Genomic DNA, 21,399 nt, shown 5'->3' with positions numbered 1-21,399 from the left:
GCATAGAAAATACTGCCAAATGTGTCTCCATGGGTTCTGTCCACCATAGAAAAGGGTTACCGGGTCCAGTTCAGAGCCCAACCCCCCTGGTTCAGAGGTGTGCTCACCACAGTAGTCAGCACAGAGCAGAGCCCGATGTTAGCACAGGAAGTAAGATACCTATTGGACAAAGGGGCCATAGAACATGTACCCTGAAGGAGGGAGGATTTTACAGCCGGTATTTCTTGACCCGCAAAAAAGATGGGAGTATGTGGCCAATTTTAGATCTGCAACATCTGAAGCGTACTCTTCAGATATACAGGTTCAAGACGCTGACCCTCAAACTTATCATTCCACAGATTCAGTTCGAGGACTGGTTTGTGATGATAGATCTAAAAGACACATATTACCACATATAAATATTGCCCAGTCACAGGAACTTCCTGAGGTTCCAATATCCAATATCGGCTTTTTCCCTTTGGTCTAGCTTTATCCCCTCGCACATTCACAAAGTGAACTAAACTGCCTGAACAACTGATTAATTGTAGTGCGATCCAGGGAACAGGCGATTCAACATCGAGATGTTGTTTCCGCACACATGATGTGCTTGGGACAAGTAAAGTATGCTTTCTCCTGTGCAGAGGACAACTTTTCTAAGGGTTATATGGGATTCTACTATGATGAGGGCGTTTTTATCCCCAACATGCATAGGGTCAATCCTATGATAAGCCTAATTTAAACAACTTTCTAATTACAAGAGTGAGCATGGTCAAGTCATGTAGTATAGGTAATTATAATATTTTAATTAATGTGCCTGCATTGTGTGTATTTGGGTAGTGCTGTGGTAACATGCAGGTTTAGTATGTTAGTGACTAGGGTTTGAGCCTGGGCTCAGTTTAGTGTTTTTTAAATGAGCTGGGTTTTTTCCAATGAAGAAAGTTCCTCAAAGTAACATTGAATGAATTCCATCTTCTCTTTTCTTGCCAGTGGAAACTTTTGTTTTTTCTTAGATGAAAAGTTATTTAAAAACTGGTTTAAAGTGAACACAGATGGCCACACACTGAAAAATCTCATTAAATTTGCTTTCAATTTAATTGAATTGAGTTACATTGTACTGTACTGTGTGAAAATCAAAATGAAACCTAATATTCAAACATTTTCTGTATTAATTTAATGTGGCAACATTTATCAAATGTGCTGTTATAGAAATAGCATATTCACAAGGTGATTTACATATCCTGACAATGATGGATACTCAGTTAAAAAAAAAAAAAACTTTTAATTGGCCATAATTATACTCTTACTCATGTTCATTTTTAATCACAGAAATGTACTTTTACTTCACTACATTCGGTGCCATTCCTCCATTACTGTTAAATATTAATGAATATATGTAGTTATAATAATTAGTTTAAATGATGTATAATGAGGTTGCGAGCCTCGCAATACGCTGCAGTGATCTGACACAACAACCGCTCACATTTTTAGCATCCTGGAGAGGGGGAAGAAGCGAGTGTGTCAACACAAACACACAGTTCTCCATGTAGTCTGAAATTCTGGATTTTCATTCGATTTTAATCAGATCCAAAGTAACTAGTAACTTGAGTAGTCTTCTCATCTTATACTTTTACTTAACACCACTGTGGTATCCCCACTGAACAGTTGCTCTACAAGGGTTCAGCTCTACCTGTACTGCTTGAATCGCACACACACTTTACATAGTTCAATCTTGTAATTAGAAACTTGTTTAAATTAGGTTTAGCTTAATTTTGATGAGAAACGTAATATTTTTTTCTTCAATCTAACCGATCACACATTCCATTTTTTTAGTGTACTATGTGTTCAGCTACAGTATGTTAGCTGAACACATAGTACACTATGTGTACCAAATGATCAGATGTGATTAATCACATGAAAAAACACATGCATTCAGGCCACATCTGTAAATATGACAGATTGCAGTTCAGAATGGATAGAGGACTATGCAGTTCAGAATGCTCTGCTGAGGAAAATCATGAAGCAAGCAGGACAACAAAATTTGTACTCGCCCTAAATTTGGAACAGTGATGCATTTACTTGCATTTGAGTCTATCAAAAGGGAACTCCAGGTTGCACCAACACTCCAGATTAAACCAAACCATTTCATTAGTATGTGGCTAAAAGAGCAGATGGATTTGCTTCAGAAGTATTAATGAAACATGTAGTGGTAGGAAGAAACAGCCAATCACATACTATAGCACTAGGTTGGACCTTGTAGCACAAGATTATCCTCCATGCTAGCAACAGAGACTTGATGCCCTGTATTATGCATATGAAAAAGTATCCACAGGGACTACCCAGTTATTATTTACATACATCAAAAGGTAGTGGAAATTCTAGAAGAGGGAAGATTCTTTCTGACCCAGGCTCAAAGTTTAACTTACATTTATGACCTCACTTACCCTGACATTACTATTAACCATTGCACCACAGTAAATCCAGCTGACACATGTTCCCTTTGGAACATGAGGGACAGTTGCATGTCTGTTTAGTAGACTCTCTGACATTTACTCGACTTCGACCAGACCTTGAGTCCACACCCAATCCAGATGCAGATGTTGACTACTTTGTGGATGGCTCATGTTTTAAGGATCACTTAATTAATCATGCAGGATACTCAGTAGTCAGAAAAGACAAGGACAATTTTGTGTCCATTATTTCACAACATTGCACACAACCATGCTCTGCCCATTTGGCTGAATTTAAGCCTCTCACTACTGCATGTCAGTTGGCTAAGGGTTGAAGTGCTAATATATGCAGTGCTGTGAAAAAGTATTTGCCTGATTTCTTCTGGTTTTTTTTTTATATCTCATACTAAACAGTTTAATATCTTCAAAATAAATACAACATAAAACAAAGGCAAACTGAGTAAACATGCAATACAGTTTATATTTTTTATTGAAGCAAAATAAAGTTATCCAACACCTATAACCAATGTGTAAAACTAACTGCCCCTTAAACTTAAAATCTGGTTGTGCAACCTTTAGCGCAATAACCACAACCAAACACTTCCAATAACTGGAGATCAGTCTTTCACAGCACTGTGGTGGAATTTTGGCCCACTCTTCTTTGCAGAACTGCTTTAGTTCAGCCTCGTGGGAGGGTTTTCAAGCATGAACTGCCTGTTTAAGGTCCTGGAACAGCATCTAAATTGGTTCTAGTCAGGACTTTGACTAGGCTTCCCCAAAACTTTAATGTAGCTTTTTTTTAACCATTCAGAGGTGGATTTATTCCTATGCTTTGGCTCATTGTCTTGCTGCACAATCCACTTGCGTTTGTGTTTCAACTTATGAACTGAAGACCAGACATTCTCCTTTAGGATTTTCTGGTAGACAGCAGAATTTATGCTTCCCTCAATTGTGTCGCTTATTTGGAGCTGTGTGGAAACAAAGAGGTTTTAGAAAAAGTGATGGGATGCCCATATAGAATGCTGAAGAAATTAGGTGAATAAAAATAACAAAAGCTGAACAAAAATAATCTCTGCCATGTGTCACAATGTAGAGGCAGAGATATGTGCAAATGCAGATTAAGCAGTTTTATTAAATAAAGTCCAGCATATAATATGTAAGGCAAGTTCAAAGGCAGGCAAAAGGGTCAGGCGATCAGCAAACAGGATATCGTAGAGAAACCAGAATACAAAATACCAGGAAACAATCAAAGTAAAAAAAAAAAACAACAGAATAATAAATGCTTGGTAATGACAGAACACAAAGGAAACTGAGCAGTTACTTCACAGGGGTACAGTGACAGAATGAGGCTTATATAGGTGCACAGTGATGAGTGTGAAATTGTGAACAGGTGCAGACAATCATGTGATGTGATCAGGTGAGGTGCAGTGGCTGATGGGAATCGTAGTCTCTAGTCCCTTTTCCGGTATTTCCATGACAGAAGCCCCCTTTTAAAGGGTGTCTCCCGAAGTGCGTAATAAGTTTAGGAGGGGTCCAGGACACCCAGACCAGATGTTTCTAACGATTTTCAAGTTCACTTGATTGTCATCCATCATGGGACCAGGAAGAGAATGCTTGACATGTTCTCTGGGTTACAGATGCAGGGCAGTTTCTTCCGTATCACAGAGACATGACTAGATCTCCTCAGCCTGGCTTGGACACGAAGCGACAGCGCAGCCAGCGGGGGGAAAGAAGCTCAAAGCGGAGCCTGAGGGGGAAGTGAAGTTAACCATGGAGCTAGAGGGGAGAGCAAAGTTCTCCGTGAGGCCAGAGGGGGAAGCAATGCTCTCTCCGTGAAGCATGAGGGGGGGATCAGTGTCCTTGGTGGAGCAAGAAGGGGGAGCAACATGCGGCACAAAGCAGAGAAATGGAGTGATGTCTTCAGCGGAACATGGAGGCAGAATGAATCCTCAGCCGAGCAGGAAGGCGGAGCGACATCCGCATCCGGGCAGGAAGGCGACGTGACGTTCTCATCCAAGCAGGAAGGCGGAGTGACTTCCTCAGCCGATCAGGATGGTGGAGTGACATCCTCAGCCGAGCAGTAAGGCGGAGCGACATCTTCAGCCGAGCAGGAAGGCGGAGTGACATCCTCAGCAGAGTAGGAAAGTGGAGCGATGGCCAAAAAGAAGCCTGGCATAGTGACATCCGAGGTGAAGCAGGGAGGCAAAGTGGAGCTCATGGCTGAAATGGGAGGCGGAGCAACGTCCTCAACTAAACAGGGAGACTGAGCAGCATCCTCAGCTGAACAGGGATGCTGAGCAGGTTCTCAGTCGAGCAGGAAGGCTGAGCAAGATCTGCAGTAGGAGAGGGAGGATGGCGAAAGATATTATGTGAGGCTTGTGAGGCTGTCTCGTCGGCCTCAGACAGGAACTTAGCTTGAGAGGTCACCTTGTTGACTTCCTGCTGGAGCTCGGCAGGGGAGACCACCTCTTGGGTCTCAGGCTGGAGCTCTGGAGATGAGGTCATCATGTTGACCTCCGGCTGGAGCCCTACAGGAGAAACCGCCACATGGGTTTCAGCCTGGAGCTCTGGAGATGAGGTTGCCACATTTACCTCCGGCTGGAGCTCTGCAGGGGAGACCACCTCATGGATCTCAGGCTGGAACTCTGGAGATGAGGTTGCCATGTTGATCTCTGGCTGGAGCTCTGCAGGAGAAACCACCTCATTGATCTCTGTCTGGAGCTCTGCAGTTGAGGCCACCATGAACCCCAGCCATTGCTTCTCTTCAGGCTTGGGTTTTAACAGGCTCTCGAAATAAAATTCGCATTGGAGAAAAAAAATCCATTCAGGGAATTTTCAAAGCCCTGAAATGGAGCCAGGGCATCTATGAAAACCCACTGGGGAAACTGGAATAAAATGCTGTCAAAAAGATTCTGGCATGATGTTCTTTTCGCTCTCCTGCTGCATCCATGTTGTTGTAATTGGTCACAATGTAGAGACGGAGATGGCTGCAAATGCATTTTAAACAGTTTGATTTAATAAAGTCCAGCAAACAAATCCAATATGTTAGGCAAGTTTAAAGTCAAGGCAGGCAAAAGTGTCAGGCGATCAGCAAACAGGATATCGTACAGAAATCAGAATACAAAATACCAGGAAACAAAGTAAAAAAACCAGAATAGCAATACGGGAGTAAAGACTTGGTAATGACAGAACACAAAGAAAACTGTGCAATTACTTCGCAGGGGTGCAGTGACAGAATGAGGCTTATATACATGCACTGTAATGAGTGTGAAATTGAGAACAGGTGCAGGCAGTAATGTGATGTGGTCAGGTGAGGTGCAGTGGCTGATGGGAGTCATAGTCTCTAGTCCCTTTTCCGGTATTTCCAAGACACCATAATGATGCATCCACAGTATTTAGCAATCATCAAGTGTCAGGTGCACAAAAAAGGTAAGGGTAACAATGTTGCAGATCTGGAAGCAAAAAAGCAAGCCTCAAGTTGCCAGGTAGAATTGTTGGCACTGATGGTTCTTATTCAACCTCAACCTCAATTAGATGACATTGGCATCAGGCATCTGCTTATGAACATTCAGTGTGGCAACACTGAATTTCCGTTCATACTCCCATATTAGGACCCAACAGTAGCAGTGGATGATTTCTTTTGGCTTTGTGGAGGAAAGTGCTTGAGATCCACATTACCCAAAGAATGGATAGGACTATGCGCTAGGGTATGATTGCTGCAGGAGATCACAATGGTGAACTAGAATTTGGAACAGCCTGTTATGGGAAAAGCAAAGAGGAATCATCGAGTTAAGAGGGCTTATGAGATGGACCCAAAGGTGTATATAGATTCAATAGGACAGCCAAGTGGTATACCCAATTAATATAAAGCTAGAGGTGAAATGAAGTCAGAATTTGAGTCTATATTGATCTGGATAACAGCCAACATAAATGCAGAATGGATCAATTATATTTACCATAATTAGCAGAGGTTTTTTAATTATAATGATGATGCTTTGTCAGCATTAGCAGAACAATTAGCTGCCACAAGTAAAATGACATGGCAAAACTGACCAGCACTAAATTGGTTTCTGCCAGAAAAAGGAGTTGCTTGTGTGATGTTTCGGGATCAATGCTGTACATGTATTCTGAACAATACAGCACCTGAAGCCTCCTTTACCTAAGCTATGAACACACTGAAGTCACTGAAAATGCAGGAAGAGACAAGACTCTTGGGACTGATTTGAGTCAGCATTTGGACAATGGGGAGCTTGGAAAATGACAATGGGAATAATTATAGCAATATCATTGTATGTAATATCAGCAGTTATTGGTGGATTGTTGTTTTGTACTGTTCTTCAGACTCTCAGATGGCTTGTGATTCATGCAACTGCATGAATCACAAGCGATCTGACAAATGTCACTGCAGGCTGGAACATCCAGGACTGGTGACTCAATGGTGCATGATGCACCAAAGAAGGACTCATGTGATGCCTGTCTTGACTTGGCCATTGACTTGCCCACTGAAGACAACACCAGTTCCTCAAATGAGAAGCAAGTCTGATGAGCCATGCCCTGAGTGTAAGTGCTAGCCTAACCTCTCCCCAAGGGTGACCCTCTATGATATACTTCAACCCAGACACTTTGCATAACATCATTATGTTAGGATGGCCATCAGCCAAGAGAAAGAGACTCTGTGTTTTTAGTGTTTCATTACAAGCTTCGATTATGTCTAATCATTGTTGCACTCTACACAACCATGACAACCACAGGCAACAGTGAACATCATGTTTGATTTTTCTTAAATATGTCCCTAAGGACAAAGGATCTTTTTCTCCTTCTTAGTCAAGTGTGGTGGGAGAGTTAGTATATTAGTTAGTATAATCTGAAAGGACTGGATTGTGAGACTGCTCTCTTTATCTAGGTGGGACCTAGTCCCAAAGAGAGGAAGATATATGGAATATTTTAATCAATAAATGTGTCAATCTGTGTATAACCAACTCATGTATATCCAATATATAATCTTAGATGATTAAGAAATGTGTGGGTTACACATGTAAGCCTGTTCCCTGAGAAGGGAACAAGACTTTGTTTGAACTCCAAGCTGTGGGAAGCACCCTCGCAATGACCGGCATCTGAAGCTTGTGTAACATCATGCCTATTTATAGGCCTGCCTTGATCAGGTGACGTGGCAATTAAGCATGTCACGTGATATAAAAACGGCACCCATGAACCTCTTCATCATCCTCTATTATCTGAAGCGAAGAAGCAATTCACTGGCATGCTCCAGTGTGACAAACCTATGCAATGTCTTGTTCCCTTCTCAGGGAACAGGATTACATGTGTAACCCAGACATTCCCTTCCAAAGGGAACTCAACATTGCGTGAGCTCCACGATATGGGAATGACAATGCCCACTCCGTCGTACTGAAGGACAAAAAGCCTGTACAAAAAGATCAGAGCCTGAGGGTCACTGCAAGACACTTGAGGCTGGGGTGGAATGTAAATCCAGGTTGTAATACTCAATGAATGTATTTGGGCGTAGTCAACATCCCTAGTGGAATGAGTCCTTAAGCCAAGAGGTGTAGCGAGACCGTGCGCCTCATAAGAGATAGAGATTGCTTCCACTGTTCAATTAGAGATGCGCTGCTTTGACACATCATCTCTACTGTCACTGCCAAAGCAGACCAGCAGCTGCTCCGACTTACGCTACTGGCCAGAGCAGTGGACATAAGTACAGAGAACCCTTACTGGACAAAGTAGGTGCAATTTCTCTTGTTCTGGTGTGAGGAATGAGGAGGGCAGAAAGCCTGCAACACTACTGATTGGGCAGCAGATGTAGGCACTTTATGAATATAATCTGTCCTAAGATATAGGAAGGCCTTGGCTAATCCAGGGTCAAAGTCAAGGCAGGAAGGGACAACAGAGAGAGCTTGTAGATCTCCTAGTCGCTTGAGAGATGGCAGGTCCAGCAGAAGAGCTACTGTTAGAGTCTGAAGCTTCTCTGAGGGCTCAAATGGGGCACCTGACAGACCTTCCAGGACCATAGAAAGGTCCCAGATGGGCCTTAGCCACTTGACACCACGCATAAACCTCAAAGTTAGAGGATGGTGCCCCACAGAGGCTGCATCAATAGTGGCGTGGCTGACCGAAATGGTGGCCATGTATACCCTGATTGTAGAAGGAGCCAACCCTGCTGAGAAACGTCCTCTTAAGAACTCCAGGACTGTAGCTATTGCACAGTTCACTGCGTCTAGCTGACGTTCCTCACACCATGAGACAAAAAGTCGCCACTTGAGCACATACAATTTCCTCGTGGATGGTGCTCTAGCGTTCAACATGGTCTCTACAACCTCAGTTGCGAGACCAGAATCTTTGAGCTGTTACTTCTCAGGGGCCAGACCCATAGTTCTGGCTGAGTCCTCTGGCTTGAGACAGTAGATCTCTGCGGATGGGAATCTCCCAAGGAGTTCCGTCCAGCAGGGATAGTATCTCTGAGAACCATATTTGAACTTGCCAATAAGGTGCTACTAGCAGCAGAAGTAGACATCTGAGGGGATGCCCAGATCCAGCTTTATCTTGATCAATGTTGATAGGATTGACCCTACGCATGTTGGAGATGCTCGAGAAACTCCCTCCATGTAGTAGAATCCTTATAACCTCTAGAAATGTCCTCTGCATTGGAGAAAGCATACTTTTCTTGAGGTTCAACCTGAGCCCCAAGCTCTTCATGTGGGCGAGAACATCTCCTCGATGTTGAATCGGCAGTTCTCTGGATCATGCTAGAAATAACCAGTCGTCCAGGTAGTTTAGTACACGGATGCCCTGGAGTTGCCATGGAGCCAAAACGGCATCCGTGCCCTTTGTGAAGGAGCGAGGCGATAAAGTTAGCCCAAAGGGAAGAACCTGATATTGGTATGCGTTGCCTTCAAATGTAAACCTCAGGAACTTCCTGTGACATCCTGTGATCGGGGGGTGTTTGATCAAGCTCTTGACCAAGCTTTTGATCAAGCTCTGAACTGAACCTGGTAACCCTCTTCTATGGTAGACAGAACCCATGGAGACACATTTGGCAGTAGTTTCCATGTTGCCAGATGGTCTTTTAGTGATGTTAACTTTTCCACATTCTATTGGAGGGATAGCATCAGGTTTTCATTGCCCTGTGACAGTTCACTGATCAGAGCACACTCAAAATTTGGGACAGCCTAGGCTAGGGGAGACACTGTACTGAGGGCAAACTGCCCTAACAAACTCATGTCTCCTGATACGTCCCTCTGCAGCCCCTTAGGACTGCTCCTTCTTTGTCTGCTCGGCCTTTATGATCATTCTCAGATCACACTCACCTTCTGTGCCTCCCTCGCACTAACACTGGGGGCTGCACTCGTGGATGCCCGGGTGAACTCAATACAAGGGGGAAAGAACTGGCTGAATGAGGCCATATGTCGAGCTCACTCAGCAGGTCTGCTTCGTAGGCCTGCAACACTGCCATTGTATGCAGTGATCCACAAGCAAGACCCACTACCACATAGGCCTTGACCACCAACGCCGAGGTGGCTTTACATGGCTTGGATGGCAAAGCTGGCCCCCCAATTTACCTGCCACTGATGGAGAGAGGTAGCTCGCAAGCGCCTCCTGCACCTTCAGCATGGCTAAATAGCCGTGCCATTCATTCTACGCAATGGCCGAATAATCTGACGTGGGTTTATTAATGCAGCTTATGTATGGTTTTCCCAAGAAGTGTGATATTTCATTATGCACTTCTGGAAAAAAGGTGAGTTTTCTGCAATGTGAGGGAGATTTTTTTTTTTTTAGATTTATTATTTATACTCATCCAGCCTCAGTAATCACTTCAAGCAGCTTTTTATTTGCTTGAGAGCGACTCTCCATTCTTGGCACACCCTCTGGCTCCTTGGAGTCAGAGAGGAAATTTTATCTTTTTAAAAATTTTTTTGGCTTTCCATAGCAGCCAGAGGAGTCGTGGTGCGAGCTCCAAAATCCGGTGAACAGCTGGACCCAGAAGACAGTGCAAGTGGTAGAGCAGCACTCATCTCCGACTCCTCTTCCAGATCCATACGAGATCCCCAAGACCTGAGTCGGCCTTCTGCCTCGGCAGGGGGCGAGGAGGAATGATATCTTGCAATGTTACTGAGATCCTTATGCATGTCCATTATTCCTGCTTCCAACACATCAACTTTGAGAACTGACTGTTCAATTGCTGCCTAATATTGCCCACCCCAGGTGGACACCAGGTGCCATTGTAATGAGATAATCAATGGTATTCACTTCACCTGTCAGTGGTTTTAATGTTAGTGGTGATTTGTGTGTGTACATATTTTACTTAAACACCTTATTTTTGTTCTTTCTTCTCAATGTTCCTTATCAATGTTACATGTCCCAAATAAAGTCCAGGCTCTTGGACCCTTTAGTAGCCTAAAGGAAGCATGTTCAGCAACATAGAAGAGAAACATACCCTGTACACATTATTGAGCAAGTACAAAAATTCTTAGGTATGCAAAAAGAACTTCAATTCAATTGAAGCAATTTTAACAATGGAAATTGTCCCAAAGCAACTTACAGAAATATATAAAACTCACGAAGCATAATTACACACAAAACAAGTACAGCAGTTACATGATGAATTACCAGCAGTTTGCCAGAAGATAATGTTCCAATAACAACAGTTACAAGGTATAGGGAACACAGTGCAATACACATTTCATGTTCAACAACACTTTACACACCGTTAGTCAACTATCCCAAACAGAGGGATAAGATCTTATAGAATTTAACATGGTTAAATAATTCCTGTAGGACATAAGCAAAGTTAGCTCCTCTATTACCAGCTTAAAAGGAGGAATGATATCTTGTTTCACTTGATATAGTTGAGAACATTATAAGATCAGCTACTGACAATCAGGCATGGAAAAATACTGAGAAATTATACTAAAGTGAACATATATAGTATAAAGTAACTTTTAGTACCTATCTAAAACTGCTTTAGCCCCCCCAAAATATTCATTAGCCCCCCTAAGCAAATCAATATATCAGCCAATATATTTTCTTTTTTATTTCATTTTCTTCATCAACAGTTCGATTCCATTGCATCTTAAACATGTTCTTGGGTGGGCACTAGGACCTGCGGGAGTGATCCAAACATTTTACGTTGGTTTTATTAATAATGCTGACCATTATCATGATTACAGTTCAGCTGCTCACTCACACACTTGCTGCAGACTCACACACAGGTAGCATGACACAGTCATGCGCCCATCCTGGTCTTAAAGGGCAGTACTCCCACATCACTCCCAGATCAATTGGTGGATTTGCCCAAACCATTTCAATCAAATTGTTTATGCATTGTGTCATGTATATTCGGACAGACAAATAAGACTGTAGCTCAACTACACAGTAGCTCGATTATAACTGCCCATGTAAACATAGTTAATGTAATTAACAAAGACATTGTGCAGTAATGTAGTGTTGATTGCCATCTCACTCACTCACTAAATAAAATCCAAAAAGTATTTTGGCTACATAGTACAACCATTTTTGCCTTTTGTTGGTGTTGAATGGATGGGGACAAAGTGGATTTAAATTTCTTTATTTTGATATAATTTAAGTAAGTCATATTAGTCTCTAACACAAATTATTAAACAGATATACCTTGACCAAAAATAACCATATTTCTATAGATTTAACACCCACTGTTACTCTAAAATATACATGATTAGAAAGATGTTTTGGTGGCTTTAAAATTTTTTAGGGGGAGTATACCCAGACCCCACTAAAAGAGGGGTTAAATCTCTTGTGACATCCCTGGCTTAGGTCCAAGTTCAGAATCAGGCATAATTGAGACACACCTCTATTTTACTTTGGCACACGTGCACAAATCCCGTACAATTGTCTGAGTAGCAGCTAAGTCCGTAGGCTGAGGTCTGAATCCTCATGCACAGAATTTCAGTATAATTAAACAAATATAAAATAATCTTTAGAGTCTACAAAAAAAATAGCACAAGAGAGAAAATACTAGTATTAAAACAAGAGCACCAATAATTGTGGAATTGACTTGTGGAAGTTTTTCTGTGTATTACCTGGCTGAAACATTTGTGGTAAATGAGACACAGTCAGTGACAAAGGAGAGTGGAGTAGTGCCAGTGATATCATCCCACTGAGCTGGAGAAGTGCCACCTACATGCAGATACAAAGTATTTTTATAACCAAAAACATACAATTGATACAATTCAAACAATGGCAATCAGTGTACTGTAATTCTTTTTCACAACCAGTGACAAAGATAGCTTATTTGGTTGTTTATAGTTACAATATCTCACATTTTTGTAAATATTTGATTATATCTTTTCATGTGACAACACTGAAGAAATGACACTTTGCTACAATGTAGTGAGTGTACAGCTTGTATAACAGTGTAAATTTGCTGTCCCCTCAAAATAACTCAACACACAGCCATTAATGTCTAAACCGCTGGCAACAAAAGTGAGTACACCCCTAAGTGAAAATGTTCAAATTGGGCCCAAAGTGTCAATATTTTGTATGGCCACCATTATTTTCCAGCACTGCCTTAACCCTCTTGGGCACGGAGTTCACCAGAGCTTCACAGGTTGCTATTGGAGTCCTCTTCCACTTGTCCATGACGACATCACGGAGCTGGTGGATGTTAGAGACCTTGTGCTCCTCCACCTTCCATTTGAGGATGCCCCACAGATACTCAATAGGGTTTAGGTCTGGAGACATGCTCGGCCAGTACATCACCTTCACCCTCAGTTTCTTTAGCAAGGCAGGGGTCGTCTTGGAGGTGTGTTTGGGGTCGTTATCATGCTGGAATACATGCTGGGATCATGCTCTGTTTCAGTATGTCACAGTACATGTTGGCATTCATGGTTCCTTCAATGAACTGTAGCTCCCCAGTGCCGGCAGCACTCATGCAGCCTCAGACCATGACACTCCCATCACCATGCTTGACTGTAGGCAAGACACACTTGTCTTTGTACTCCTCACCAGATTGCCACCACACACACTTGTCACCTTCTGAACCAAATAAGTTTATCTTGGTCTCATCAGACCATAGCACATGGTTCTAGTAATCCATGTCCTTAGGCTGCTTGTCTTCAGCAAACTGTTTGCGGGTTTTCTTGTGCATCATCTTTAGAAGAGGCTTCCTTCTGGGACGACAGCCATGCAGACCAATTTGATGCCGTGTGCGGCGTATGGTCTGAGCACTGACAGGCTGACCCCCCACCCTTTCAACCTCTGCAGCAATACTTGCAGCACTCATACGTCTATTTCCCAAAGACAACCTCTGGATTTGACGCTGAGCACGTGCACTCAACTTCTTTGGTCGACCATGGCATGGCCTTTTCTGAGTGGAACCTGTCCTGTTAAACTGCTGCATGGTCTTGGCCACCGTGCTGCAGCTCAGTGTCAGGGTCTTGACAATCTTCTTATAGCCTAGGCCATCTTTATGTAGAGCAACAATTCTTTTTTTCAGATCCTCAGAGAGTACTTTGCCATGAGGTGCCATGTTGAACTTCTAGTGACCAGTATGAGGGAGTGTGAGAGCGATTTCACCAAATTTAACACACCTGCTCCCCATTCACACCTGAGACCTTGTAACACTAACAAGTCACATGACACCGGGGAGGGAAAATGTTTAATTGGGCCCAATTTGGAAATTTTTGCTTAGGGGTGTACTCACTTTTTGTTGCCAGAAGTTTAGACATTAATGGCTGTGTGTTGAGTTATTTTGAGGGGACAGCAAATTTACACTGTTACACAAGCTGTACACTCACTAATTTACATTGTAGCAAAGTGTAATTTCTTCAGTGTTGTCACATGAAAAGATAATCAAATATTTACAAAAATGTGAGTGGTGTACTCACTTTTGTGAGATACTGTATATGTGTGTGTTCTCATACCACCTCCAAAATTTGTCAATCATGTATGGGGTACTCCAAAAAACCTATGACAACTGACAACCTGAATAACAACATGGGCCAGACTGGAGACCACACTTTTCATCCTACACTGGGCTGCATTTTTACTGTGCCTTGCAAAATGTATTCACATTCACAAAATATATTTGGCACATTTTGTAAAGTTACAGACTTAATTGTCATTTTTAACATGTAAAGGTGCAAAATATATTTATTGTGATACAAAATGTACTTAAACAAAAAGGTTGCTTCCATATGTATTCACCCCTCTGGGTCAGTATCTGTTAGACCCACCTTTGGCAGCATGTAAAGCTGCAAGCCTCAATCAGGGTTATGTCTCAATCAGCTTTGCACACCTGGATTCTAATATTTTTGCCCATTTTGCTCATGCTCTTTCAGACCGGACTTAGACTGTTCCTGAACAGCAATTTTCAAGCCTTCTTCTAAAATTCTAAATCAAACTGAGGTCTAGGGTTTGACTGGGCCATTGTACAATATTCATGGTGTCAAGTATTTGCAGTTTTCAACCACTCCACTGTAGGTGTTGCAGTATGCTTAAAATCATTGTCTTGTTGGAAGGTAAACATCTGCCCCAAACTCAAGTCTCTTGCAGACTGGAAAAAGTTTTGCTCTAGGATTGCCCTGTCCTGTCCCAGAACCAAGTCAGTAGCTTCAAATCAATACGTGTGAATACTTATGCAATTACCACTTTTACTGGCCCCCTCTACCCTCCAAAATATAATCTAAGGCCATTTCAGTCCCATGCTATAATACTGCAAAATGTGGAAAAGTTTTGAATCTGTACACATTGAACTATAGCTATTTTGTGAAGTTGGAGCATATCTCATACACTAATAGCTATTGTAGTAATCAGTCAATCCCATCAACTCAAACCCTTTCTTTTTCAAATGTTTTATGCAGAGTCTATGTGCAGTGCTTATTTCTTCTCTTTTTGTGCTTATCTCATAGTAAATAGTTTTAGATCTTCAATTGAAATACATCATAAAACAAAGGCAACCTGAGTAAACACATAATACAGTTTTAACTTCAGTGAAAGTTAAAGACTTTCAATCAGCCTTTCAAAACTTTCTAGGGCTAGAAAAACTCATATGCTTTGGATCATTGTTTTGCTGCATAATCCAGTTGCGCTTGAGTTTCAATTTACAGACCCAAGATAGGACATTCTCCTTTAGGATTTTTTGGTGGGGAGCAGAATTCATTTTTCCCTTAATTATTGCAAGTTGCCCAGGCCTTGAAGCAGCAAAGCAGCCCCATAGCATCACAATTCCACCGCTATGCTTGACCGTAGGTATGATGTTATTCTTGTGAAATTCTGTGTTTGGTTTAATGGCACCCCTGTCTTCCAAATAGTTCCATCTTTGACTCATCAATCCACACAACATTCTCCCAAAAGGTCTGAGCATCATCAAGGCGTGTTTTGGCAAATTTCAGACAAGGCTTAATGTTATTCTGGGTCAGCAGTGGTTTTCACCTGGCCACTCTTGCCATTTTTTGCCCAGTGTCTGTCTAATAGTGAAGTCATTAACAGTGACCTTTACTGATGCAAGAGAGTCCTGTGGTTCCTTTGATGTTGTCCTTGGTTCTTTTGTGACTTGCTGGATGAGTCATTGCTGTGCTCATGGAGGAATTTTGGAAGGTTGGCCACTTCAGGGAAGGTTCACTACTGTGCTGAGTTTTTCCATTTGGAGAGAATGGATTTTACTGTGGTTCTTTGGAATCCCAGAGCCTTTGAAATAGCTTTGTAACCCTTCCAAGACTGAGGTATTTCAATCAACTCTTCCTCATAATTTCTGGAATTTCTTACAATTTTGGCATAGTGTGTTATTGGGTAAAACCTTTTATCCAACTTCATGCTATTGAAAAAGTTCTATTTGAGTGTTGATTTGATTAAACAGGGTTTGCAGTAATCAGATCTGGTTGTGCCTAGTCCAGCTGAACCCCATTATGAATGCCGTTTCAGATTTGGAGAATTAGTAACTATTGGGGCAAATACATTTTCACATAGGCTCAATTGGTATTGGGTAACTTTTTTGCTCCAATAAGTAACATTATCATTTAAAAACTGTTTTTGTGTTTACTAAGGTTGCCTTTGTTTTATCTTAGCTTTTAGTGAGATATACAGAAAAACAGAAGAAATCGATTACTTTTTCACACACACACACACACACACACACACACACACACACACACTAATTATATATATATATATATATATATATATATATATATATATATATATATAGTCTCAGTCTACTTTATGGCACTTTTAAATGATGCATTTTAAATATACTCATTTAATTGACACTCAATGCCAACTGCCTTTTCTCTCTCCAAGTACCTGTGATGCTGCAGAGCAGTCTCAAGCAGGGAACAGGATCTCCTTTACGTCCTTTAGCTGTAACCTCCTTAGCTCTGGGTGGGACAGGAATTGTTATGGTGATGGGCTTATGAAACTTCCTCCTCCTGGGTTCTATGGTTACAATGGGGCTGAATGAGGCTTGGTTATCAATCACACTGTGCACAATTTCCTCTGGCACTGGCTGAGCCTGTGGAGCAAAGAAGAAAGATGAGTAGGTTTGCTAATCATATAGAATATAAGTATTCTTTTGTGTGTGTATGTTCCTGTTTAATTCAGGGCAACCATATACCAATATTATTGTATAGGTATATAACCTGTAATACATTAGAAGAAGAGTTTGACTTTAACTCTTATGTTATGATTATGTTAAGACCTTAACATTTTTTTTCGTAAAATTGTTTAAAAAAAAATTCAGAACCGATTTCATTTTCTTGACACAGTCTCTCTATGTTATGTCAGTACTGTCACAGTAGTGCCAATATGGCACCAGACTACATCATCCACAAGCTTTTTCATGTCACTTGCTCACTGCACACACCATGTCACCTGACCACCTGTATCACATTGCTGTCTAATTAGCACAAGTATTTAAGTCACACATTGTATAGCACTCTGTCAATCTTTAGCCATTGTCACCCTTATTTGGAGCATGTTCATGTTATTTTCTTGCATCGTTTGTGTAATGAGAATACACTCAGTAGTACGCAATGTGCACAGAGATACGAGGGGTTTATATAAAGAACGTAATCATGGGTTAAACACGGGACAGCAGAAAACAATTATGAATCACATTCGGGAAACAACCAAGTGACAAAACAGGGCCAGAGACAGAACATAACCATAACAAAAGCACGTGTCCAACGTAAACAAAGTCAATGTCATTGAAGACTGAAAAGCGTGCGTTTGCTAAGAACTTGCACACTGAGCTCATGCACGAGCTTGGGCTTCGGTTTTCCGAGGGGAAATCATGAAAGAAACCCCCTCCCCCGCAAGGGGGAGAACACACTCCCCTCCCCTGGCGGTTCTGGCCCTTTGGGAAAAATGTCTTCAGCTGAACCGGGAGACTGAGCGGCGTCCTCAGCGGAGCAGGGAAGCAAAGTGATGTCCTCAGCGGAGCAGGAAGGTTGGTTGGCTGTGTCGTCAGTCTCAGGGATGAGGAGAACTCGGTTGATCGTGTCGTCAGTCTCAGGCATGAGGAGCACTCGGTTGATCGTGTCTTCAGTCTCAGGCATGAGTAGAACTTGGCTGTCAGTGTCAGCAGACTCGGGCGTGAGCAGAACTTGGTTGTCCATGTCAGCAGACTTGGACGTGAGCAGAACTTGGTTGTCCGTGTCAGCAGACTCGGGCGTGATCAGAACTTGGTTGGTCGTGAAGTCGGTTTCAGACATAAGGAAAATTTGGTTGGTTACATCAACAGACTCTGGCATGAGCATAACTTGGTTGGTCATGACGTCAGTCTCAGGCTGGAACATGGTGTTGAAGGTCACATCGTCGATCTCAGACTGGAACATGGCATGGAAGGTCACGTCTTCGATCTCAGGCTGGAACTTGGCGTGGGAGGTCACCTTGTTGACCTTTAGCTGGAACTTGGTGTGGGAGGCCGCCTCGTCACCCTCAGACAGGAACGTGTCTTGGGAGGCCGTCTCTTCGACCTTGGACAGGAACTTGGCGTGGGAGGTCGCCTCATCGACCTCGGACATGAACTTGTCTTGAGAGGTCGTCTCTTCAACCTCGGACAGGAACTTGGCTTGAAAGGTCGTCTCTTCAACCTCGGACAGGAACTTGGCTTGCGAGGTCGCCTCTTCGACCTCGGACAGGAACCTGGCTTGAAAGGTCACCTCGTTGACCTCTAGTTGGAGCGCTGTAGGTGAGACCACCTCATAGGTTTCGAGCTGTAGCTCAGGAGCAGGGGTCGCCATGTTGACCTCCGACTGGAGCTCGGGGGATGAGACCGCCTCGTGTGTCTCATGCTGGAGCTCTGGGGATGAGGTCACCACGTTGACCTCTGGCTGGAGTTCGGCAGGTGAGACCACCTCATGGGTCTCAGGTTCGAGCTTTGGAGATGATGTTGCCATGTTGACCTCCGGCTGGAGCTCAGCAGGTGAGACCACCTTGTGGGTCTTAGGTTGGAGCTCTGGAGTCGAGGTCACCTTGTTGACCTCCGGCTGGAGCTCGGTAGGTGAGACCACCTCGAAGGTCTCGAGCTGGAGCTCTGGAACCATTCACCTCCGTCTGGAGCTTGGTAAAGACCACATAGTGGGTCTTAGGCGGGAGCTTTGAAAACGAGGTAACCCAGTTTGCTTGTTCATAATAGGTGGTGAACAGCATGTCAGGTTCATCTCTGAGGCAGGGCTCCCCCAGGTTTAATCTATTTTGGACGCCCTTATTCATCTTAATTTTTTTTCATTATCATAGCTTGCTAAGTATTATATTCACAATTATGTTAGCCTACATGTTTATTAAAAATAGAAACTTGGTCAATCATTACACAGAGAGATATGTAACGTTTGTAAAGTGTTTTAACTGTGATTTATACAGATTCTCAAGCCACTATGGGCGTTTACTGTACCACTTTCATGTTTTATTGCACTGACACAGCCTGTCACTCTTATTTTTGTTGGTAGTCAAAAAAGGCAAGCAAGAGAGAGAAGAGTTTGAAGTGGAGAAAGTCAGTTGAGCAGGATAAAAAAAAACTATATTAAATTATTCTGGACCACCTAGTAAAAAAGCTAGGAGCTCCAGAGGGTCATGATATGGAAGATAAGGATGAGAACTGTGCCACACAATTCCTGAATGTTTCTGTCTTAATACTCAAGAAAACATATTGTGTAATGTTATTATATATTACAGAGGTATTTATATGTTTTATTATATTTACACATATCAACTTAAACTTGACTTAAAATAAATCAGGATAAGGTTGACTAAATACGATAAAAACTATCAAAGACATCTGACACAGGACTAAGACTAAGACAAAATTAAAAAATTGCTAAGAAAAGTTTTTACATAAACACCTATTTGAACTTGCCATATATTGGGTAGACTTTCATGCACTTAGGCAGACAGGAAGGGAGAGGAGTTGCATGAAAAGGCTGAAACAGAAATCCAACCTATTCCTGCAGAGTTATGGAGTATATTGTTATTCTGCATTTGTGACAAAGGACATTATTTTGCATTGCTGCCAATATATAGTTTGCCTGCATTAGCAGAAGATATTATCTTGCACAAACTGCAAATAACAGAGAGACAAAGTGTCTTGCTAAAGAGACACAGGCCAAAAGGCACTGAGACACCAGAGATAACACTTAAAATCACTGCCACTAAACTCATAGGCAGGTGTGAAACGTATAAATGTAAATTGTGGACTTCCAGTTTGGTGTGATGGAGTAGACGTGTGTTAAATCCCGCTCCTGTAACTTTTCATTCTTTAATCGCCTTACAACCCCACGATTTCTTTCCACCTCTCTAGCAAGTGGATGATATTGTTATGGCATACAGATCATTATTATGATCATTATATGCCATTATTATGGCAGCTAAATCAACAAAACAAAGCAGGAAAGACCAGAAAACGGAGGCATGTGGAGATGATGATAAAGATGTTAGCATGGCAGCTATTGCTAGCCTTCTGGAAGATAATTGGTGTTCTGTTGATTTGTCCTATATTGTCAAATTTTCCTACCATAGCGCAAAATTATAGCTATATCTTTCAATCCACCCTACAACATCGAAAAATCCTACTGTGGGTTTCTGCTTCAAGTCTGTTACTACGTAAAATAATTCAGTGTAACTTTGCTGAACATTCTTTTAGGCAATGGTAGGATGATTTGACAGTAAAAAATGTTGATGTTAGCTGGCTTCATAAGAATGTGACTGTAAACAGTTCTCATTGCTGCTAGCTGTCTTGGTATAATAATTTACCAATAATTTAATGCAAGAAGAAAGAAGAATGCAGACGATGACAGTCAACCATGGTTGGCTTTCACAGTCGAACATCACCAATTTGGGATGGGTCAGAACTCACATTCACAAGGGCTACATAACTTATTGACTCTGTACCATCAAGCACTGAGAAAACATTTGATGGAGATAACAACCTGTCTCAGCTGTTCAAGCAACAATGGGTTGCTGAATATGCAGTTCACATCAAATGTGGTCCAAACTATCCTGTCAATAGGACAAGCTCATCATGTGACAGCAGCCATATACACTAAATTGATAGCAGTTTTGGAAATATTGACTCTGATTAGCTAGGAAGATTCAAAACCTTTAGACACCATAGAAAAAATTAGTTCTCTTCAACCAACACCTTCAGAGAGTTCTCCCAAATCACCACCTTCCAGGAGTTCTCTTCAAGTAACATCTGCAAGAGTTCTTGTCCATCCATCAACAGCAAGGATTTCTCTGCAATCAACATCTCTGTGAGCCGGTCCCTGCAAAGCTTCCCGACTCCAGTCATGAAAGTGCCAAGAACTGCACCGCTACTCCTCAGGTGCTCCGCTGCAATTCGTCCATGAGACTCCACTGGTGTGCACTTCAAAGCATTCACCATCCTGATTGGTCTTCCAAGATGCCACTCAAAAGCGACCAGACCGCTGACAAATCCCTATCACTGGGGCTCCCTTCCACACAATGGCACAACGAGGGAATCCCCATCTAG

The 21,399-nt window shown here is 42.2% G+C and overlaps 1 protein-coding gene across 1 annotated transcript in view; it reads right to left on the bottom strand.

Moving 5' to 3' along the window:
- The window catches only part of LOC128612443 (ankyrin-3-like), a 63,568-nt gene that overhangs the window by 12,605 nt on the left and 29,564 nt on the right, over positions 1-21,399 (bottom strand). The window contains exons 5-6 of the mRNA XM_053632621.1: positions 16,716-16,923; positions 12,497-12,593 (exon numbers count right to left, since the gene is read on the bottom strand). Of these exons, the coding sequence (XP_053488596.1) occupies positions 12,497-12,593; positions 16,716-16,923 (305 nt within the window). The remainder of the gene's footprint in view (positions 1-12,496; positions 12,594-16,715; positions 16,924-21,399) is intronic.

The sequence above is a fragment of the Ictalurus furcatus genome, chromosome 9, assembly GCF_023375685.1.
Source record: "Ictalurus furcatus strain D&B chromosome 9, Billie_1.0, whole genome shotgun sequence".
Classification (NCBI taxonomy): Eukaryota; Metazoa; Chordata; class Actinopteri; order Siluriformes; family Ictaluridae; genus Ictalurus; species Ictalurus furcatus.
This window is presented reverse-complemented; position numbering and strand designations above follow the sequence as displayed.